General features: G+C 35.7%; 1 protein-coding gene across 1 annotated transcript in view; it reads right to left on the reverse strand.

The window, feature by feature from the left end:
• Nucleotides 1-24085, reverse strand: part of HTT (huntingtin) — a 79490-nt gene that overhangs the window by 23110 nt on the left and 32295 nt on the right. Inside the window, exons 26-46 of the mRNA XM_014966822.1 lie at nucleotides 23808-24010; nucleotides 22845-22971; nucleotides 19796-19923; nucleotides 18989-19099; nucleotides 18325-18402; nucleotides 17470-17693; nucleotides 16811-16889; nucleotides 16513-16674; nucleotides 15556-15611; nucleotides 14612-14760; nucleotides 13833-13969; nucleotides 11969-12085; nucleotides 9988-10110; nucleotides 9214-9452; nucleotides 8261-8403; nucleotides 6359-6566; nucleotides 5609-5750; nucleotides 4310-4489; nucleotides 2952-3128; nucleotides 2608-2684; nucleotides 1239-1377 (exon numbers count right to left, since the gene is read on the reverse strand). Of these exons, the coding sequence (XP_014822308.1) occupies nucleotides 1239-1377; nucleotides 2608-2684; nucleotides 2952-3128; nucleotides 4310-4489; nucleotides 5609-5750; nucleotides 6359-6566; nucleotides 8261-8403; nucleotides 9214-9452; nucleotides 9988-10110; nucleotides 11969-12085; nucleotides 13833-13969; nucleotides 14612-14760; nucleotides 15556-15611; nucleotides 16513-16674; nucleotides 16811-16889; nucleotides 17470-17693; nucleotides 18325-18402; nucleotides 18989-19099; nucleotides 19796-19923; nucleotides 22845-22971; nucleotides 23808-24010 (2999 nt within the window). The remainder of the gene's footprint in view (nucleotides 1-1238; nucleotides 1378-2607; nucleotides 2685-2951; nucleotides 3129-4309; nucleotides 4490-5608; nucleotides 5751-6358; nucleotides 6567-8260; nucleotides 8404-9213; nucleotides 9453-9987; nucleotides 10111-11968; nucleotides 12086-13832; nucleotides 13970-14611; nucleotides 14761-15555; nucleotides 15612-16512; nucleotides 16675-16810; nucleotides 16890-17469; nucleotides 17694-18324; nucleotides 18403-18988; nucleotides 19100-19795; nucleotides 19924-22844; nucleotides 22972-23807; nucleotides 24011-24085) is intronic.

The raw sequence follows: 24085 nt of genomic DNA on the forward strand, positions 1-24085 counted from the left end.
CTTCAGATTCAAATAAATCAGCAGATGAAGAGAATATCTATTTTTTAAGACTCGCTGAAGTAAATTAAGACTGTCACGCATCACTGCAAATTTACTCTTATTAGCAATGAGCCTACAGGAATTAGTTAATAATATAACTAATTTAACTAAGGAATACAAAGAGGTGCAGTTACCCCTTTCTCATAACTGGACATCCTAATTTGCTGATATTAATGCAACTAAGCATGTCAGAGTTCAAGGAACATTTGGACAACGCTCTTAGTCATATGGTTTGGGTTTAGGTACTTTGCTAGGAGCAGGGAGTTGGACTCAATGATCCTTATGGGTCCCCTCCAAGTTGAGATAGTCTTTGATCCTATGAACTATGCAGGGGCTGTGGAGAGAGCATACAAAACCTAATTCCTTTGTCCAAGATTTACAGTTACAGAGAGAATATATTTTTTTGATTAATTTGAGGACAGAAAGCTATGGGTAAATGGCTGCTGGGCATAAACAGTGTTTCCTCCTGCTATCTAAGTATCTCTCAATCTCCCTCCTGAGTCAATGGGTTCCTTGACTACATATCAGTCTCCTCCAAATGGTCAGCTAATCAGATAATTTTTGCCATCTCAGTTGCATACATTTCCTATTACTGTGTATCACCGTAGAACACAGAGGAAAAAAAAAGGAGAAATTATCTGTGCCGTAGGACAAACTAGAAAGGAAGGAAGACTTAGGCTCCAAAAGACTTGCTCTTTGCCTCCCAATCCACTGTTAAATAAACACATCTAAGTGCATGCAAGACCAAACAGTTAAGTAGCTGTGACTGTTCTCTGAAAGTAATTTAAAGCAGTAAAGTGGAAAACAAGAAATAATGCTTAATTTCCAAGAGATAACAACAGTTTTCAGCAAATGAATAAAACTGATCACTACAGTAAACATATCAATAAAATAAGAGTATATATACCTGTCTCTATTGAATCTTATATAAATCTTAAAGTTATGCAAAGAAACAAAACTTGATAGTTTTTCACAGCACTGTCAACATAAACATCTATGCATGTGCTAATTATTCATTCCAAGTTCAACGGTCAGCCAACACATACGAAATCATTCACTGATCTCTATCTGAGACTCACTGACAATTCTGAGAACATTCACTGCGTAGTAAAAATAAGCTGTATTTAAACATTTTGTAACGAGCAAAAGCTTGTGTACAGCCAAAGCACTTTAGTGACTCTTTCTAAACATAATCTTACTTTGTCTAGAATTACATTCTCTAAAGCTGGTTGGTCTTCTCCATCTAGTGGGTGTGAGGTAACGAGAGGTGAAGGACTAGTTGTGTCTGGTGCTACCATAAGACGAAACCTATCCAAGAGCGAGTAAAGTCTTTGGTGTCTGAAAATAGAAGAACAGATCAGCAGAGTGCTAACTTACTCAGTTTTGTAAATCATTTAAAAATAGAAGACATCCAGTGAGCCAATTCTAATCCCGGGAGAGAAAAGCAGTAGGGTCTTAAGTTTTTTGTTGGATATATGCAGTCATACGATGCAAAACTGTAAATTTTACTAGCTATCAGTAGCCAAAACCAATATGAACTCAGCACCACCAACAATAAAGACTTAAATTTAATTTAGATTTAAAATTTGTACATGCTTAAGCATAAAATGCAAGCTGTTCAGTTTTCTTTATGCAGTAACTCTTACTAATGAGTAAGAAGAATCAAAGTTAGTGTACAGATTATGTGATTGCAGATACGTTTTAACAGGCACCAAACGAAAATACACTAAAATTTAACTTTTCTTTTTTAACAAGTATATATCAAGAATTCCAGTTTGTGGATTTACGTCAGTGTTAGGAGTCCGGGGGCTTTTTTGTTTGTTTGTTTTATTTTATTCTATTACTGCTATCAAGAACTTGTATATAAAGTCACTTAGAGATTTTGAAAATTTTGTAAAAATTCAAATATAACATTGCCTATTAAGGCACATTACTATCAATCCACTGCTATCTTGTGCTTTAAATTCTTTCCCCTATTTTTTCTTATTTCAGTCAATAGATATTAACCTCAAACAGCAACGACATCAAGAGTAGTAAATTGGGCCCTTCCCAACATTAAATAAACTTTTTCAGAAACTGAATAATTTTCTCCTTTTTATAACAGCAATTTTAAACAGCTGGGAGACTAAGCAGTTAAAATTTTTAACACAGCTGACTGGGGAAAAAAAAAAACAAAACACAACAAAAAACCCACACCCAAAAAACCAAGCCCACCCAGCCTGGACTCACAAAATTCTGCAAAAGTTTTGAAGAAAATAAAAGTTGTTTCCAGCAATATAGTTTTTTGTCAATGAATTAATTTGTGGTTTCTGTCTCTGAAAATTAAATACTGAATGGGATGCGGGAGAGAGAATTTGATGCCTTCAAGCCTTTAGCTTGCTTTAATTTGTAAGTATATTGCAAATCCAACTCAACCAACATGACTGTCCTTGTGCCAGAATATGCCTACATCTCCAAAAATGACCCACTATCTTAAGAAAAAACTCAAATGTAGGAAAAAAGAGTTAACACAATTAGTACTAGAACTTAACTTAGTTTGGCATTTTAACACATACTGGTAATATTTACCTTGTTGCTAATCCACTGTTTTGAAGGTATTCCTGAATTCTATCCAGTTCTTCAACTGGTAATTGAGTAATGCTGTTCTATAGGAAAGAGTCAAAATAATTTTAGAGGACAAAAATAAGCAAAATACCCACAGGTACTTTAAGCAGACTAGGAGAATTATGTGAATGTTTATATTTCACTTTATTTGCCTATATCTATATATTAAACAAAAAAAATTCCTTTGAAGTGATTTCCAATGAAATCACTTATACGTCATCATATTTTAACGTACTTTAAATCATTACACTTGATTATATTGCTAGCACTACCCAATCTTATTTACAAACAAATATATTTATGTTTACCTGTAAAGTTGCCGCCAAAAGCATTTCTACCCGACGGCAAGCCAGTGTGTCAACCATGCGAGCAAGTACACGGAACGGAGTGCACAAAAGCTTATCAACATATAATGTTAAAACAGCCCCAGACTGGCTGAGATGTATTCCCTCTAAGCACTGTAAAGTCTTCTTCAGAGTTGTGGGCTAGATGTTGAAACAGAACAAAACAGAAAAACAGACAAAAATAAAAGCAATCAGAATACAAAGATCTCAAAGCTAAAGGGAAAGGCATTTAGAAAAAACTGTACCAGACAACTAGCTGATCAATATAATCATCTATATATGAATACAAGTTACTGGGTTATTTAATTAATAAGAACACTAAGTTGTTTGATGTTTACCTGTAAAAACTTACTCGGACAAAGAGTAAGCAAAAAGTAGAGAGCAAAAATTTTAGGGAAAGAAGTTAGAGGGACTTAAGTGGAATTTGTACACAAAGCTTCGAATACAGTGAGAAGCTTGAACTCTTGCTGGAAGAAGGTAGGAACAGGACAAAAGAAAGTACAGAAATCCTGATAAGTACTAGGGATTTTTTTTTTTTGAGTACACATTTAATCGTAGAAACAACAGCGGCTACTCAAGATTAAAAGGAGGTGCTAAGAAATTTTAAATTTTTTTTAAAATATGAGCACCAATAATCTAAAAGGAGAAACACAAACTAGTTTGACTCATGGAACCCTTTGGGTTTAGAGCAGACTATAAACATCAGCTATTTAATTTTACTAACTTTTCTGATAATCATCAAACACTTCACTGAATGTAGAGGGATGCATACAACCTCACATCCCTATAAAACATCATCCACTGCTTTTAATTTGGGAGCTAAAATAATCAACAGAAATAATACACTGAATTTCTGAAGCAGTATTTCCCTCACCAAGAGGCTATAACTTGTGGAGCAGATCAATGGGGGCAGCATGAGCTTGCAAATCATTTTCATGTTGTTAGAGCCTATGAGGATGGACTGGTTCCTGCTCCTGCCTCTTTAGTTAGTAGTTCTGTTATTTATGCTACCAAGGTACTGAAATCAAAGGCAAAAGTTAGAGCTTTAATTTACCCTTCAGATATTTATTATGTGGGGGTAATACCCAGGAAGGAATAAAAGCAGCTTAACCAACTCTACGTGAATTCATACATTTGATCCTGAAGTTGCAAATATATTATTAGGTTCGTTGTTTGCATTTTTAAAGAACTGACTTTAAAAATAAAATTAGAACTTGATAAATGATCCAGAAATGTCAGAATTTGCATACTTATCAGTTAAACATGCTGAAATGTAAGTTACTTTATTCTTTAAAAAAAAAAAGTAAAAAAGTTAAACTTACAGCTGCAAGATTCTCACACCGTGACTGAATGGCCTGGATGAAGAGACCACTCGCTGCTGAATTCCTGTGAACAGCACTAATAAAGTCTTGTACTGGAGGCTCATGGGACAGATTAATCAAATCTTGAACATGATTCACAATAAGCCAGGTCAAGTGTTCTGAATCATGTAGGTTTTGACACTAAAGGGGAAAAAATAAAATTTGATTCCAGTAATACCCATGTTAAACATTTCATTAATAAAAAGTTTATCTGACACAACATGATTATATATAAAATATATAATATTCATATATAATTTTGGTAGCTCTTAAAATAAAGTGTGTATATTGTAATATCACCATCACTATTTTCACACAAGAAATTTTCCAAATGCTTTTGATCTTGTTACAAATTAATAAATTTATAATAAATTTGAAAATTATTTTTTTTAAACACTAAAAATCCAGGTTAGAAACAAGTAAATTGAGAAGGTCGATTCAAAGATCCTGCTTTTAATTAAATGCTGTTCAAAATAAACATGCACACGTAGAGCCTTGTAAAATGTGATTTTCATTTAGGCTTGATTTTAACAATTCCTTACTGCTACTGGCCTTAAACAAAAGATGAGTAATTTCTGGAAAGGAAATCTAAAGAGATCTGTCAATAATTAATTTTAAATCTACGGAGGCTATGTGTATATCAACAAGCACTGCAATGCAATGTGAAAAGATCTGTAGAGCTAACAAGGTGATGCTGAGAGGCTCCCCAGTAAAGACGTTTTGGAGGACTCTATCTGAATCTGGTGACTGAATGTCCATTGGTGCTTGAAGTGCTTCTTACACATAGCTTTTGGTTTACCTGAATCTGAAAGGAATGCAGTTTGCTTGCCCCAAAACTGCCTTGCAATGCAAACCAAAGTGCAATACTAGATATTATACGAAGATTCACGTCAAAAATTCCCAATGAACTAAAATGCCAATATTGAGGCAGGAAGAGGCCAAAGCCACAGGAACTGCTCTCATTAGAGAACCAAAATGGAATTAAACATTAATGTAAATCCTCTCCTCTTAAGGTATAGAGACAGAAATTAGGTCTGTCCTTGACACTGTGCAGTGCTACTGATATTGGAAAGTCTAACACTACTTAGTGTTAGGTCATACTAAGCGTACAGAAGCACCATCTGAAAATAAAATCACTAGTTTCACAAGTCATCATTTTCCACTTGTGAACCGGACAGATTTGGTTAATGCACATCAGTTATAAAAGACTGTCAGCATAACTCAAAATTATAGTTATAAAATTAATAATTCGGAACTTACAACATAGTCACAAAAAAGAATGAGTGCTCCTCTTCTCACTATCTCTCGATTGCACATGCCACGTTTAGATTCTGAATCCGATTCATCACTGTCTCCAGATATCTGAGGGCTAAGCAATTTAGTAGTAGAAAGACTGTGTCTCCTGCAAAAAGCACGTTATATTTTGTTACTATTTTATTACTATGGCTATTGAAACATTAACAATCAAGTCAACTGGAATATTCTACCAATTTCCTTACACAATATTTACTTTCCTAGAAAATTTATTCAAACATTACAGTGCTTTGAAGCAGACACTTTGCTTTCCATGACCTCTTCAATTTCCAACAATTGTGGCATCACCTTTTTTGTTCCATGCTTCTTACTTCCTTGGACAGTCTGAAGAACTTTTAAATAACCTCTTTAGTTCTTCAGAAGAAAAACATGGGCTATTTCATATCTGGTAGGATAACAGAACCTAATACTGCTCAAGAACACGAAACCAGCATTCTTGAGCACTTCGTTTAGTGTCAGATTGAAAGTGATGCCTGAGAGCAGAACACATTTCCTTCGTTTGAAAGACATGCTGATATCAGAACAGACTATATATATATACATAAAGTAGATACAGAACTATGTATTTCAGAATCCAAACAGCATTATTCAACAGGCTGACAGGCTTAGCATAAAAAAAGCTAGATTTTTAAAATATAATTTTAGCAAATATAATTATGAGACAAAATGCTACTAGGGATTGAAAACAAATCTTACTTTGGGGTTTGATGCACTTCAGACCACCAGTTGTAGTTGGTATAATTGACAAGAAGCAGGATTTGACACCAGAGGAGAACTAAGGAAGGATGTGTGGGAATCATGGATTGAACAAGGTCACTCAAACTTTCAAGCGTGTAGAAACTACCATCAGATCCATCTCCTGTAAAAAGTCTGGTGGCTGCAGCTGTGATTCTTCTAAACATCCCTGAAAAGAATAAAAAAAATGTTGGAGTAACAATGCTCCAGTCTGAATTCTGAAGTTTTAAAATTATTCCAGGTACCCTGAGAATACAAATCTGGTTTGATAAGGCACTACCACTCTTGGGTTTGGTTTGTTTTTTTTTTTTTTGTTAATAAAGTAAACCAGAGAAGTTCTAATTAAGAACCATGCCGTAACTACTATTCTATATGCTAAGGAAGATTGCTTACAAGAATATCCTACTTCAGATGAGGGCCTCCCAAATACATTTAGTTGAAACTAAACTGATACCCTTCCATCCAATTTCTAAAGTGCAAAATGTAAACATTCAAGTGGACAAAAGTCATTACCCTCCGTAGTGAACACTCAGTGCAAAAGCTGAATTTTGCTTTCCACCTTGCTGATTCTGTATTCATATGCCAAAACAAAGGGTGGGAAAACAAGGAAAATGGACAAACTTAAAGTCGTCTAAAGGTACAGGGTTTTTTGAGTTTCTACAAGAAGGTAAGATCAGGAAAAAAAAGGGTTTCTTCAGAACCAGTTAGAAACCAAGAGCTAATCAAAATAACAAAGGAGATCTATAGTGTTGCTTGCTTGCCTTGCCAGATATACAGAAGAATGAAGCTGTAAATTCCACAGCCATGTGGACCAGTTTAAGCTGCCCCCACGACCGATAAATATACAATGTAAATAGCAAAGAATGGGAAAAAATAACTGAGTCTCAAAACTCAGGCCCACTTACTAGCAACCCAGTGCTATTAACATTCCAGCTTTCTCCATCTGCAGTAATTGCACCATCTAGTGACTTTCTACACTCATGAAAGCCACTGCATGCTAATCTTTTCCTTTGTGTATGCCTTTTTACTTCTACTAACTTCCAAGTAGAAAACTTAAAATGTTCATTTCTAGTCCAGTAGTTTCCTGTAGTTCAATACACAGGAGTCAGCAACGCTCACATTTTGAAAAAACTATAATGGGTGAGAAGACAAAACATCCAAGTAGAACAGTGGCTAAAAATGACAGATCTTAGTCAATGTTCCCAGATGCAAATTGCTGCAAGCCACACCTGTAGTTAGAAGAATATAACTTGAAAAGAAAAGTCATAAAGGTTTTAATTGAACAAAAGTATTACAAACCCAGGTATACTTAGTTAGTGACTAAACTTGTTACTAACTAACCTAAGCCTAAACCCGAAAGAAAATGCTATGACATGAAAATACAGCCCAGGTGTCCGAAAATTTTCCTTCTACTCTGTTAAATCATATAAGGTTCTACTACTACTATTACTTAAGAGTTGTTTTATAGTATTACATGAAATTAATTTGTAGAGATCATGCAATACACCTATCTGTAACTCAGTATTTTAAGCCTGGACATACATACCGAACTCCAAATAGAGAAAAAAACATAAGAAATACAGCCCCAAATTTGGAATGCTTTGCATTTTTGTTCTGGGAAATTTCAGACAGTTAAAAGGAGAGATGAGAAGTCAGTAGTTACATTTTGTTCCACATAGAAGGAATGTAAAAAATGTGCCCTGCATACACAAGCACAAAGTTGAGGAGATTCTTTATACTAAGTAGGATAGAGCGTCGTCAGCACTTACATATTCCTTCTCAGTAGTTCAACTCATTCAACAATTGTTGAAAAACCACCTTGCCACTGTATGCTACAACACAAGGCACTGCTGAACATATTACCTGATTTGAAGATATGTATTAAGCACATAAGCAGCGTGCCCAGCTCCTGGCAGTAGAAAGTATGTTGTTGCTCATTCATGTCCACTTTCAACTGTTTGGTAACAATATCTTCCAGTAGAATGCCAACCAGTTGCAATAAGAACCTTGAAAAAACCACATATGCAACCAACAGAAGAACTATCAATGCAACATCTCAGAACAAGATGAGGTCTGCCCATGAAACTCAGGAAACTGCTGGTCCCATTAAAGGAGTTCAGAACCCCGTTTTCCCTCTATCCATCACTCAGCTCACTATGATAGTAATAAGAAACACCATTTTATTTCTATCTGAATTTCCATACTTGAATAAAAATTTATTTTCTTAAACAAGTAGTTATTTCAAATGCTTCCCACTACATTAAAACATTACGCCTTAGTGACAAACATTATGTCAACATAATACTCTCTCCACTTCTCCACACTACTTTTGCCTGAAATTTGTCACTCTGAGGTCATCAGCATGGGAAGCTAACCAGATAAAATAGGAAATAAAGATCAGGACTAGCTTAATAGATTCAAATCTACCTGCTGCCAAGATTCTAGTACAGAACCTGGGCTTCTAGAAAGGAGATGGCTCATCTCTCAGTCCCCACACAGGGAGGGAGGAAAGGGTTAATCAATGAAGTTTTTCAGCCTCATGTTACAAAGTCCAATATTCACCCATTTTAACAGCTCTATTAGGTCCTTCACTTGGCTCAAGAAGAGGTACCAAAACAGTCCAAAGTCCCTACTACAAAATGCTCATCTCCTCCCTCTACTGTCCATCTCATTCCTTCCTCCACACACACTCCTCTCATATCAACTTATTAACAGACTTTATTCCTATCACATAACACTTCTACATATTGCACAATATATATGTGGTTTTTCAGAAATCTTGATCTTTCCCCTAAGTCATTCAAAAGACAACACACCTAGAAAATGTTTCTTCAGGCAGATATTTAGCCTGTTTAAGCTCAGGGCGATCTTCTGGTGCAGGTAAGTTATTTTCTCCACGTCTCAGTCTGTTAATTGCTTGACATGAAATCAAATATGGTGAGAAGGAAAGCTCTTGTATACGGGATAGAACGATGTCTTCTGTTGACTGTGAAATCAGAACTCTAAGGATAGCCAAAATTCCAGAAATCCATAGTTGAACAGTGCTCACTGATGCCTAACACAAACACAAAAATGCAGAAGATGTGTTGAACACCTTTGAATTTTAACAAACATAGGAATCCATTAAAAAAAAAAATAATCATTAACTGTTGTATAAAATCAGATCCTTTTGAGAATGGAGCAAGCCGAAATAATTTTTATGTTCAGGTCTTCCAAAATGCTGTTGTTCTGGCAACCATAAAGCTTATATTCACTCTGTTAAACAATCTCTTAACGATAAAAACAGTACAAATACTTGCATAAGAAAAACGTGATTTACCCCTCAAATTGCATTCTAGAATTTATTATAACAGTATGTTTCCCTACATTCCTAATCCTCAAAATACAAAATGAAGGCAAGTGATCCATAAGCAGAACATTCCTGCATAAAGAGCTCCCAGGTGATAAGTTATATTAGTTCTAACCAATTATTTCCTAAAATCTGCTGCAGGTACTTTGCACCACTTTGCAAATTAAGAAAGAGAAACACATTCTTTTTTGTTTTGCATGAAATGCATCAGATTCTTTTTTCTCTGGAAACAACTGCTTACCATTGTTTTAGGAGTAACAAACATACTCCTTAAAAGCATGTCCACAGGGCGAAGGGATGAAGGAGCCAAAATTTCAAACAAAGTGTTCAATACTCCCAGGGCATCATGAGAGTCTATATGCATCTGCAAAAATAAAACACAAAACTAATTTGTAACTATCCACTAAAGGTAACTGCAACACAAAATTACAAATTACCAAAAAAAATTACAAAATTTAAACATTTCTGTGACAACCTGTGTATAATAAAGCTGCCCTTTACAGTACAAAATTTAGAGCAACCAAAAGCTATGAAAGATAAATTAGAGTTTCTTTGCAGGCCTTCCTATACAGGATTTTTGAGAACACAGACAAAAATCTATCATATGAAATTCAATATACACACTACATATATTTTATTAGAAGAAATATGCCATATTCAGAATGACACCAAAAGACTGACTTGTCATAAAATTTAAAAACTTTTCTCCTCTCTGGACATCCTATCAGGCATATGTATAGAGAGCAAAGCTGGTCATGAATAAACTTAAGCAGTTAACTAGGAGAAAAAGAAAACCTAAGCATCAGAGAAGTGAACCACTATGATGGTATTACACTGCAGCAACAGAGGCAGAACACCTCACTTAATCAGTTTTTCAAGATAAATTATAAAAGAATCAACTGCAAAAAGCAAAGAACTGGACTCAAAATCTGGATGACCTTATCTTGCCTAAATAATTTGACAGTTGAGCACATGCACAGATTCATACAATCCAAAGGCAATTTCAACTTGCCAGCATTTTAGCTTTTCTCAAAACCTGCTGTTGGATCCACGATAACTGCCCATTCTCCCCAACCATGGGATAACTGCCCACTCCTCATGGGAGTTGGGATCTGCCATCATGGAGCAAAGAACACTAAGGGTACAATTTCACTGGTTTTATTTTTTGATCCTTGAAGTAAGTGTTTCTAATTCCAGGAAATCTATATCAAATACAAGTCCTCTGTTGCTTAGGGAGAAGCACTGAAAAAACTTTCTCTTAAAAGGAGTCACCGTTTCTTCCCAGATACAAAGGGCCCACTCTCCATCCCCAGTGTGCAGTCCAGCAGAAGAGACATGTAGACACTGGAAGGAGCCCAGGAGAAAGCTAAACAGATGGTTACAGGCTTAGAGCATCTGTCATACAAGGGGCAGCTGAGATTGTTCAGCCTGGAAAAGGCTTAGGGGGATCCTTATCAATGTGTTCAAGCATCTGACCAGGGGAAGCAGCTGCAGGAGACAATACAAGTACAGAAGAAAGAGCCAGAATCTTCTCAGTGATATCCAGGTACCAGGACTAAAGGCAACAGGCACAAGTTGAAATACAGGAAATTCCATTTAAATACAGTTCTTATTTATTTGTGTTCTGTCTGTGCAGATGCTCAGATATGGAGGAGGTTGCCCAGAGAGCTTAGGGAGGCTCCATCCTTGAAGTCAAAACTTGACTAGACATGGTCCTAAGCAACCTACTCCTGTAGACCCTGCTTTGAGGGGAGACAATACTTAGAGGTCTGTTTCAACCTCAACTATTCCATGATTCTGTGATTTATTAATGCACTTTTGGACTATGTTTTTCCATTCTCCTCATTAAAAAAACCTGAAACTAGACTCACTGCAGTTACAAAAAACCAATATTGACATTCTATAAATATGGAACAATCTTCACACCATTTAATAAGAGCTCTGATATATTCATGTCGTAAGAGAAGTAGAATAAGGTTCATCTGGAAACAGCCTCAAAGATACTGCAAATACATCATGCATTTAAATATGACCTTCACACTTCAAACACGTAGTTTACCCTGCAGTAATTGCTTTTCTAGATATGGCAACCACACTTATAAGAAAATCTGTCTTCATCTATTAAAAAAAAAAATCACAATACCCCAAGCCATTATTGATACATACATACACTATAACAATTACTTTAGATGGTTATAGATTACAAAAATTCATGTAACAACCTGTTGTTTTGCAAGCATTGGGAGAATAATGTCAGCTATTTGCCGGGACAATCTTTTCCACTTGTCTTCATTTTCTTTATGACACTGCTGCAATACTAAGATGAACATTTCTAGCACCTGTGGAAAAGTCCAAAAGAATGCAAGTAAACACCCACGCTAACAGGAAACATTCAAGTAATATATTTACTGTTTCATCCATGTGCCAAAAAGCAAATAGAAAAGATAACTCACACGAGAAATCATACTACATTTTTAAAGCCCCATTTTCACATTAGGACTTTGTTCTTAGTTATGACTATTTTAAGAATTTTCCAGTTACTTTTATAAACTCAAAAAAAAAAAAATGCTTTCTTGGTCCTTTTTAAATAGCATTTGCCAAAAGACTACTCAAACAACTGGAAAAGGGATAGTAAATCTAAATGCTGCATCACATATTCAACAAAAAGGGGAAGAAGGAAGAAAGCAATTTCCCACGTTTACACTTTCTTTATCTAAATAAAGTTTAAATTTTGTCAAGGAAATGGAACAGAAGTTCAATTTAAAATGTTGCAGCCAATTTTAAAAAAAAAAAAAAGAGATCACCAGATGACTTTCTCATGAGAAGAGAGGAACAATGCTGGGCTGCATGACTTGACCTCTGGAGCAACAGGGACAGTAGGTACAGTTGTAACAGAAAAAAGTTAGAGGTTGCAGCTCTTGGTGCCTCTCAAATTACAGGGACACCACTACAGAACATCACAGCCACAGCCAGGGAACAGGAGAACTGCCCAGGGGTTAGCTTATGTGTACTGCACCAGCACAAGGGGACAGAAAAAGAACTACAAATGGGATGGTGTGGGAAGAGCAGTGCATGGGTGGTCTTTAATAGGTTAAGTGTATCAGGAGGGGATGTGACAGCAATTGCAGTACCTTATGTAACACAAGTTATTCACTATTTCACATCATGTGTCTACAGAGTGTCATTTCATCTAGTTATATTAGTCATTTTATGATTATAAAACTACAAATTCAAAAGAAAATGTGGATACACAAAATTACCCCAATCTGAACATGCAGTTCTAGCAAATTATTTTGACAAGATGTACTGTCTTTTCCTCCAACTCTTCTCAGAAAATACATTGCTTACATTAGCATACGCTACAATCGCATTTTCACATGATGAAAGTAAAAGCACATTAAGTTTGTTAAGCACCTGAATAAGCAATAAGATCCCATGTTAATTATGTCACTTCTCTTAAAATTACTTTTATGGTTTTCTTTTAAACAAAGTGTATTGAAGAAAGTAATTCTTAAACTATTACAAGGGAGAAACATGTTTTCCAGACCCATGAGTTCTGGGGCAAAGTAGTAAATGCTAACAACTGTCTAACTACCAGTTTCGTTACCTGACTTAATTCATATTATAAAATATTATTGAATATATTGCTATTGTACAGCAATACCTAAACCATCTCTACGTAGCATGTTTCCTACTTGTAATCCTGTCCTCTCTTCCACTTTTACCCCCGTTCTTTATGTTTCTTGAATCCCGTTTTATTACAAGTCTTCTATTAACCTTCTGCATATTCACTTTGAAACGCAAGATTGCAATCTTACCCGGAGCTTTTCACCACCTTGTTACCCCGGCTTGACTATAAAATCCCACAGACGTGTTACTTGAGTTAAAATTCTGATTTGTATTGCAGCAGCTTTCCTCTATCCCCAAAAATCTTTGCATACTCTTTCTATGAAGAAAGATCACAGAGTCCATCTATTCAAGTTTTGTACAGAATTTCATTAATGCTGCCCGAACCATTTTTAGCAGTCAAAGCAGTGTTACCCTTTTACAGACCATAAACAGGAACACTTTGTCGTCCTCTCTTACCTGATGGTACTGAATAAGCCTCAGCAGCATTGACACTACCACCTCCTTTTGTGTTTCCAACTCTTTTCCAGCATCAGCTTTATTTGTTCCTCTTAACACAAAGAGATCATGAACAATAGGTTGCAGAGCTGGTATTGCTGAAATGAGATTTGCTTGTTTTAGCATGAGACAAGTCATTCGAGCAGTGTTTTCTTGTTTTAACAGTTTACCAAAAGCAAACTGTGCTTTAGTTTAATAAAAAAAAAACCCTAAAAAAACACACTCAAAAAAAACCCCAAACCACCAAACTTGTCATGCATAATGATGTTTATCATTTTACTTCTAGTAGAAAATTTCTATTATCGACACATTTGCCCATCTCATAGAGCTAAACTAGGTATTTTTATAAAGTATTTCTCAGCAGAATCACTAGAAAGTATGACAGAGATTCTTCTACTTAAAGGCTGAAAGTGAAAGGAAAAGTAAGGGCACTAAAAATTAAAAACAAAGCCTTTAAAGTACTGCTATGTTGTGAACTTACTACCTAATAAGATTTCAAATAAAAAGCTGTGTTGCTATTACGTACGGCGCAAAACATGAGGCAGCAGTGTTAGTAGGGTGCAATAAACTTCCCAAAGGAACTGAGACTTATTTCATGTACTAAAAATTTAAAAGCTAGTATCTTCTGGCACAATCAGTATGATTACAGATTTCTGTGGCTTAGTATTCAATACTGATTTTATTGCTCAACTATTACTAATACTAGTGCTGGTGCTTTTTTTTTTTTTTTTTTTAATTACCATGTGTAACAGCTTTCCTCCCACTGGCCATGATACCATCACAGAGCTGAATGATCTTAGGAATTCCGATTATCTGTTTGGAATGATATCGCTCATAAGACAGCAACACCAGGAAAAAAAAGATGTTAGGAATAATTGCCTCAGACTCCCTGGAAAAAAAAAAAAAAAAAAATCAGAAGTGTCAAGTTTGAATAGTGCAACTCTGTTCAAAGTGAATCTTTTTACAGCAAGATTTTTTTAAGAATGTGTTGTTCTGCTTTCACACAGTATTTCTATAATTTTTGTGCTCTATTCTTTACTATGCCTTTTATTCCAAGGAATTTATTTCAAGCTTTGACCAGTACATAGTTCCTAATATTACAGCATACTATCAAATGCACATGACACACATTGGAGTATTTCTGTAGGAAAGCCACAGTGCAGAAAACTCATTTATCTCTTCATACAAACTCAAGTGTGAGAGAAAAACAGAAAAACCTGACAACAAAATTTCTAATGCATTGTTTATGATCTATTAGGTACTATACAAAATGTACCAGGTGATCAGAATAAAAAAAAGGATTCACACCAAATCCACAATAGGAAGAAATAGCTCTCACTTCAGCAACTGAATCCTAGCAATGAAATGCTGATTCCTGAGAGCACAGTTGGGGGGGGTGGTGGTGTGTCCTAAAGGAATGGCTTTACAATATCAAACAGAGAAACAGCACAAAACAGCTTAAGGTATTTTTTTCCATGCTACTTGCCAATTTCTTCAGCTACATGGAACCTAAATCATCTAAAAGGGATACCACTGGAGCCAGAGAATAAACAAGCACATGGCCCAGAAGGTAATTCTCCCTTTCTCATACAGCAGAAATAACCAGCAAAACTAATCGGTACACGCTTCAGAATAAGTCAGTTGTAAACTCACACCATTCAAAGGATCTTTGCTAATTTCATACCTGAACTGTCCTACTTCAATGTATTCAAACTGCTTTAGCACAAATCCAATAAACACCTGAAGAGAGAATAAAGCGTACAAGAGATAGAAACATTAATTTCCATTTTAAATAATTTTGACTGTTACAAAGGGATATGTTTGGAAAGGAGAAAAAGAAAAGACCGACAGTGAAAATCATTATGTATAGTTTCTTCTACTATGTTATGAAGTGTCATCTCTACAGCTACAAATCTCGAGAATCTTGTTGTTAGAGTTTATTATGGTTTGCATGAACTTATGCCATGTTTTACCTAGAGCTTATGCATTTTTAAATTTCTTTCATTCATGTAACACACTATTTGAGGCATCACAGCTAAGAAGTTAAGAATCAACCAAAAATCTAGCTCTATACCAAGATAAAATCCAAAATATTCATGCACTGAAACGATTTCTCTGTGTACAAACTTACAAGAAAGTTATGTATTGCAACTCATACTAGTTAAAATATACTATAATACTATATACCAAAAATACTGTAGTAAATGAAACACTTTATGTTACAAATTTACAGCTTATATGGACAATGACACAGACTACTGTATTTGCCACTAGCTTCCCCTTACCATTAAAATCAAATAATGGTTGTTAACCACGATGCTCGCTATCAGTCATACGAAGTCCATACTTAACAACACTGATTGACTTTAGGAGAAAGATGATGTGGATAATACAATCTGATGATTGTACTGTATACCACTTCTTAAATATTTGTTGCAGAGCTTAGAAAGTAATTTATATGCAATAGAAAAGTAGAAATTTGAAGCTCTTTGTGGTTGGAGGGGAATTGTGTCTCACCTTCAAGTCTTTATTTTCACCTACAGTACAATGAATGGATTGTTTTAAGTATTTTTGCCATAAATATGATGTCTATTGGTGAGATTTCTGTACTAAAAATTTGCAAAAATGGTGAGGTACCAACCTGATCCGAATCCAGAAGACAGTAGTTAACTCGTAGCTGTACCAGTTGAGCAAGCAAGTCTAAAACTTGTCTCTGCAGCTGTACCGATGTTGTTGTAGTATATTGTTTCAATGCTTTTATGACAAGGGGTTCAAATAAACGAATGTGATTGTGAATAGCATTCTGTAATAGAGAGATTTTAAAGTAATCTAATATCTGAACAGGTCTCTGATTCAAAACCAAATTACGTTTTAAAAGGAGTAAAAAAAAGTTTTAAATCTAAGGCACAGCTCTTTCAGGAGTACATAGATACAAGTACCTTATCAGCACGATGTTTTGCTGCACTGGTAATGCTAGTTTTCAGCTGGGTAGAAACTTTTTGCAGCACATCAAACCATCTGTCATAAAAAAACCAAACAAACCCATCCACATTAAAAAAAAAGGAAGGACAAACACACTCTCCTTAGATGCATATTATTGTACCAATGTCAACTTTTCTTTATCTACTTGACTGCTTCAAGAACCTTAGTAAACCAAAAAAGTGACAGACAACCTACAGTGCACTTTGATCAGATCACATAGATTTGTGGACAGTGAACATCTAGTAAAGAATGAATTTCTGGTCTTTGCTTAGTCATCCTTCTGCCTTTCCTTTAAGACTGACTACTTGCTACAATTAACAAATTAATGAAATAGTTTTGAATACAAGCATTTTAAACTATTACACTTCTAAAAAAACCTAAGCGATATCTGTTTTAACGATTTAGATTTGATTTGGAAAACACATTAGTGATAATTAATACAGTGTTGCATTCAGGATCTCACTACCAAGACAAATTACTCTGCTTAAGACTGTAAGAAATAAACAAGACTGTAATTTCAAGTTACTTGGCTCTCCTATGATACTTGCATTTATGAAAAACAATAAAAAGATATTCTAATTCAAGTTAACATTATATCATAAGGAAAGAAAGTTACCCTGAAGCATCATGTTCCTGTTCAGCCTGGACCATATTCCTTAGACTAGCATCAGCAAGGGCTTGTGTAAAGTGTGTGTACGGTGCCATGAAGCAATAATGATATAGACCAGGTCTCAAATTGGAAGAACCTAAGCGTTGAGCTTTGCCTTGAGCTTTGCTGGGGTTTGAAGACAAGCCATCATACTGAGAAGCCAGATTTGTTCCAAACAATGTTTTCAACAACTAGAGAAAACAAATTGGAAGGAAAAAAAAAAAAGTTAAGATTTCAGAAAAAAAATACTTGACTCCTCATCCTGCCAAAGGACTTAAGAGGAAAGGCCAAAGTGCACACCAGGGTTCATGTAGTCAAATACAAGAAAACAGAAAAAAGAAACAATCTATACCTCATCGAAAAAGATATGATTATTTTTGCAAGTGAAGCTATTTCCATGTGACAACTCCAAATAGTCTACTAAAGCTCACCTTCCACCAAAATTAAACTTTGATGACTTGAACCCAAAAGTCTAACTGGAAGCCTGCAAGAAATCCATCAGTAAAGCAGTTCTTTGCTTTCCAGGTTTTTGATGTAGTTTACTGGCTATAGAACACTTTTGGGAAGGCAGGAAACAAACTCATTTTCTGATCATTAGCTAAAACAGTTCTTTGAATTGGAAGCAGTTTAAGAAAAAATTGTATTATTCAGACAATATCAAGTTTCACAACAAGTCACGAAAATTAAACAAAAAACCATGCCCTTTGCTCCACTTGGGCACAGTTCCCTCACATCACTTCCCTTAAAACAATGGCCAGTCCTAGTATCCAATTGATAACCACAGGACATCAGGATTAACACCAAAAAAAATTACCTCCTTACCTGCTGTACACAGACTGTTGCCATAGTTGGTTCTCTGTTGAAACATGATTTCAGGTATCCCAAAATTTCTTCTACACACTAGAAAAAGCAGAAAAACAAGTGCACCTAATTGCAATTATCTCCATTATATAAAGCACTACTATGAAAACTGGACAATAACAAAGGTTTTTTTTTTACTAAGTAAAGCTACACTGATTTAAGGGCAATTATGGAAGATGTAAAGAAATAAAAACATAAGATCTGCCTCCTAGTCCTAAAAACACCACAATACCTAACACCACAGTTAAGGAACAAAATATCTAGACACAGGAGAAGAAGGAGAGCAGTATGCCTTTTCACATTTTGTATATTTCACATGAGTATATTTAAACACATTAGTATAGTAAGAATGACTGAAGGCAAACCATCTTCCTAGAAAGAAAAATCTCCACATGAAATTTAAACAGAAGAAAAAGAAAAAAAATTACACCTGTTTTCAACAGCACCAATTTAACCCAGAAAATCTGCTTTGGCACTTTACCCAACTGTGGCAGCACAATGTTTCTAAGACTACTGTCTCTCTCAACAGTACCAATTTTAAAATCAATTATATGTGTTTTTTCCAGTAAGGACCCCAGATATTGAATAACTTTACCACAAAAGAAAAACCACACAAATCTTATACCTTTCCAATGTCTTGAAGAGTAGCGAGTTCCAAGATTTGAGACAGAACATCTAAGGCAGACCGTAAGAAACATCCAAACTTTTCATTACTGTTCTGGAGATCCAAAGTAACCTGGTTCCAAAAAGTAAACACGCTTTTTCTTAACAATCACTTGACAAGGAGATAAAAATTACAGAAAGAAGAGGGCACTGACACAATCGATCTCTTGCCTAAAATTTCAGCATGGTTCAATCAGTACCACTGACAGCTTAGGCTCCCCTATGAATTGTTGGAAAGGTAGGATTTAATTTTGACTAAAAAAAAAGAAAGGGTTCTTCTAGCTTGAGGAATTTAAAGCACCCAGGAAGGCCTAGGAGGTTCACAAGTAATGGAGAAGGGATAATGTATTTCTCAGAAACACAGTAGGTGTAATAAGAATACACCCACTGAAGTGTACAAACCACGTGTACGACCAAGCCCCTAGGGAATGCATCTTCTATTACCTGAACTAATGAGGAAAAGGCTTACCCATCCTAGAGTAAACTGCAGAGAGAACAGACATTGGGACCCATTTGTAATTGCCAAGCCAGTGAAGGTTCATTTGGTACCAACATTAGTGACAAGCAAGAGGGTGACAATGCCTATCAGGGTTTTTTGGTTGGTTGGTTTTTGTTTCTATTGGTGGTGGTAGTGATTTATTTTTTTGGTGGATAAACTGTTTACACAGGCAAACAAGCGAGTCTTGATACAAGCAGAGCCATGTTTAAAAGAAACACAAAGCAGTTACACAACCACGTCCTAATTCAACCAAACAATATCATGCAGTACCTTATAATTAGCATGGGTTGCTTTCAAGACATCATATAACTTCAGGTATGATGGAAGATGATAAAAGCTTCCCACTGAAGAGGATTTACTTGTTGGAACAGGCCCAGCAGCATCAGTTTGCCTAGTAGCTTAAAAACATATCACAGATTACAACACCACATTTTTTCTAGGGTGCTCATGATATGTATAGTGAACATAATTTACCATACCTAAATTGTTAGACAGCATGAATTTTTAAATCTGTGTGCATATTTTAAACCACAAAACACATGCAGTCCAACTAGAAAATGAGCTAGCATACCAAGAAACTAGGCCTCTGAGATAAGAGAAATTAACCCAGAGGGTTTGTTATTGAAGTGCAACTACAATTTATGAAACAGAATTAACACCCATTTCCTTCATTCATTACTAAGAAAAAGAAAGTTTTCAAGATTCATAATCTTGTTTTCAAGAGCAACGTAAGCTACTCCTGCCAAAAGTAGCAGAGCAACTTTCAAGCTTCTTTTAATTAAAATACATACAAAAACTACTTCTTAATTTTAATCAAAAGCTAAGCAGATTCAGAAAAACAGTGAGGAAAAGGATTCAGAAGCACCCTGCCTCTGAAAAGTACCGTTAATTTTCATTTAAAAAAAAAATAAAAAATAAAAGAAGCCCCCACCCACAGCTGCCTTTCCTGCAAAGTAGCACTGAAAAGAACTTCTGACAGTAGGTCTGCCAGCTGTTTAAACTAAAACTTCAGAAAACAAGTTACTCAGTTTTATTTCTTCTCTCTATGCCACATCCATACTCAGGTGGGGTTGGCAGGTGGGAGGGTTAAGAGGAATAAGTGTACTTACCTGGACTCGCTTCACCACCTTTTTTAGGGCTCATGGGCACAGATGCCTGTTCGACAGACTCCCTCTCTTTCCCCTTCCTCCGAATTGGACTAAGGGAAGGTGGGTTTGTGAGAGAAGGTAACGCTGCCTGGAATTAAAAGAAGCTTTATTGATTTGTATGCGCAAGTAGCTTTTCTCCTACACAAATACAAGCATATTCATCTTTTATTTAAGCTCTCCTTTATTTGACTGTCAGTTAAATTGTCTCAGCTCTCAAGTTCAGGACATGAATTTCCTGAATGAAAAGGAAGAAGCTTAATATATCCCCTACTTTCCTTTTCAACTTCAGCATCAGCCAATGAAATGGAATTAGAGCTCAATGACTAAAATTTCTTTTGATTCCAGACAAAGAGAGTCAAAAAATATTTTCAAAATTCTAAAATATGAAGAAATCAGTAATCCTAATAACATTGCCTTACAGTCATTAAATCAGTCTCAAATTGTAGGTGCCTCAAAACAAAACCCCAAACCCAAAAGTACCTCATAGGAGCTGTTTCAGAAGTCAAAATATTTTGCAGGATATTCAAAAGATATAAGTAATTTCAAGCCCCAAAAGGAGCTCAGTGCATTACAGCCAGCCAACCAACCCAAAAGTAAACAGATGTTTGCCAGAACATGCAATCCTATACTCCATGAACCATGTTCACTCCTCACTGAATTAATGTTCCAAGTGAAGTCGCCAGGAATAAGAAGTTCAAAATTTAAGGTAATATTACAAACACTGCAGAACTAAACAAAAAGCTGTTATGTGGAAGAATAACACATTTTTTTCATGTTACTTGTATTCCTACACATAGTAGTCATATTATCAAGGCATAAGATAGTTACCTGTATGCAGGTCTCCAAAATGCAGAGCCTTGAAGAGGTCTGTATGACAACAGTATTTAAGTCACACAATTTTATTTATTTATTTTTAATACATACCTTTACTGCTGGGCCAGGAGCAACATCATCCATCACATGTGCACAAATATTAATGACCTTCAGCAGATGGGAAAAGAGTTGTTCTACTAAAGTAACAAGGGTTCGATCTGCCAGAGCTGGCCAGGGTTCCTCCTGCTTTGCAGCACCTTGGTTTGATTCTTCTTCAGTGCTCCAGGGATTCTTTAAGCACTTGGGAGCACTTGCTGCCATAGGAATCCCATATTCAAAGAAAAAGAAGATAAAAACTTGGAATTAAGTATCAGAAATTTTTAGAAGCTTATCATTTCTATGCGAGCAGAAATTCAAATAGGGAAAAGTGAGCCTATATTTTTTAAACCCAGCATTAATGTTAATTTCTTTGTACCCAGCCTGTGCTAAGCATACTGCGCATTCCCTCTGGCAATGAGAAGAAATTTGCAACTTGGAAGCAGTATCTTTTCAAATCTCCTGAGTGTAAGAAGTTCCTTCTTTATTTCTTCTGCTCAATTTTGCAAGTATTTTGTTGCGTGCCATCAGAACAGGGCGAGATAAAAGCCTTCTAATGCTAATGGTAAAAGAGATAAGAGAAATTAACCCAGAGGGTTTGTTATTGAAGTGCAACTACAATTTATGAAACAGAATTAACACCCATTTCCTTCATTCATTACTAAGAAAAAGAAAGTTTTCAAGATTCATAATCTTGTTTTCAAGAGCAACATAAGCTACTCCTGCCAAAAGTAGCAGAGCAACTTTCAAGCTTATTTTAATTAAAATACATACAAAACCTACTTAATTTTAATCAAAAGCTAAGCAGATTCAGAAAAACAGTGAGGAAAAGGATTCAGAAGCACCCTGCCTCTGAAAAGTACCGTTAATTTTCATTTAAAAAAAAAATAAAAAATAAAAGAAGCCCCCACCCACAGCTGCCTTTCCATTTTAATTAAAATACATACAAAACCTACTTAATTTTAATCAAAAGCTAAGCAGATTCAGAAAAACAGTGAGGAAAAGGATTCAGAAGCACCCTGCCTCTGAAAAGTACCGTTAATTTTCATTTAAAAAAAAAATAAAAAATAAAAGAAGCCCCCACCCACAGCTGCCTTTCCTGCAAAGTAGCACTGAAAAGAACTTCTGACAGTAGGTCTGCCAGCTGTTTAAACTAAAACTTCAGAAAACAAGTTACTCAGTTTTATTTCTTCTCTCTATGCCACATCCATACTCAGGTGGGGTTGGCAGGTGGGAGGGTTAAGAGGAATAAGTGTACTTACCTGGACTCGCTTCACCACCTTTTTTAGGGCTCATGGGCACAGATGCCTGTTCGACAGACTCCCTCTCTTTCCCCTTCCTCCGAATTGGACTAAGGGAAGGTGGGTTTGTGAGAGAAGGTAACGCTGCCTGGAATTAAAAGAAGCTTTATTGATTTGTATGCGCAAGTAGCTTTTCTCCTACACAAATACAAGCATATTCATCTTTTATTTAAGCTCTCCTTTATTTGACTGTCAGTTAAATTGTCTCAGCTCTCAAGTTCAGGACATGAATTTCCTGAATGAAAAGGAAGAAGCTTAATATATCCCCTACTTTCCTTTTCAACTTCAGCATCAGCCAATGAAATGGAATTAGAGCTCAATGACTAAAATTTCTTTTGATTCCAGACAAAGAGAGTCAAAAAATATTTTCAAAATTCTAAAATATGAAGAAATCAGTAATCCTAATAACATTGCCTTACAGTCATTAAATCAGTCTCAAATTGTAGGTGCCTCAAAACAAAACCCCAAACCCAAAAGTACCTCATAGGAGCTGTTTCAGAAGTCAAAATATTTTGCAGGATATTCAAAAGATATAAGTAATTTCAAGCCCCAAAAGGAGCTCAGTGCATTACAGCCAGCCAACCAACCCAAAAGTAAACAGATGTTTGCCAGAACATGCAATCCTATACTCCATGAACCATGTTCACTCCTCACTGAATTAATGTTCCAAGTGAAGTCGCCAGGAATAAGAAGTTCAAAATTTAAGGTAATATTACAAACACTGCAGAACTAAACAAAAAGCTGTTATGTGGAAGAATAACACATTTTTTTCATGTTACTTGTATTCCTACACATAGTAGTCATATTATCAAGGCATAAGATAGTTACCTGTATGCAGGTCTCCAAAATGCAGAGCCTTGAAGAGGTCTGTATGACAACAGTATTTAAGTCACACAATTTTATTTATTTATTTTTAATACATACCTTTACTGCTGGGCCAGGAGCAACATCATCCATCACATGTGCACAAATATTAATGACCTTCAGCAGATGGGAAAAGAGTTGTTCTACTAAAGTAACAAGGGTTCGATCTGCCAGAGCTGGCCAGGGTTCCTCCTGCTTTGCAGCACCTTGGTTTGATTCTTCTTCAGTGCTCCAGGGATTCTTTAAGCACTTGGGAGCACTTGCTGCCATAGGAATCCCATATTCAAAGAAAAAGAAGATAAAAACTTGGAATTAAGTATCAGAAATTTTTAGAAGCT

This window comes from Calidris pugnax, unplaced genomic scaffold, assembly GCF_001431845.1.
Source record: "Calidris pugnax isolate Ruff unplaced genomic scaffold, ASM143184v1 scaffold14, whole genome shotgun sequence".
Lineage (NCBI taxonomy): Eukaryota > Metazoa > Chordata > Aves > Charadriiformes > Scolopacidae > Calidris > Calidris pugnax.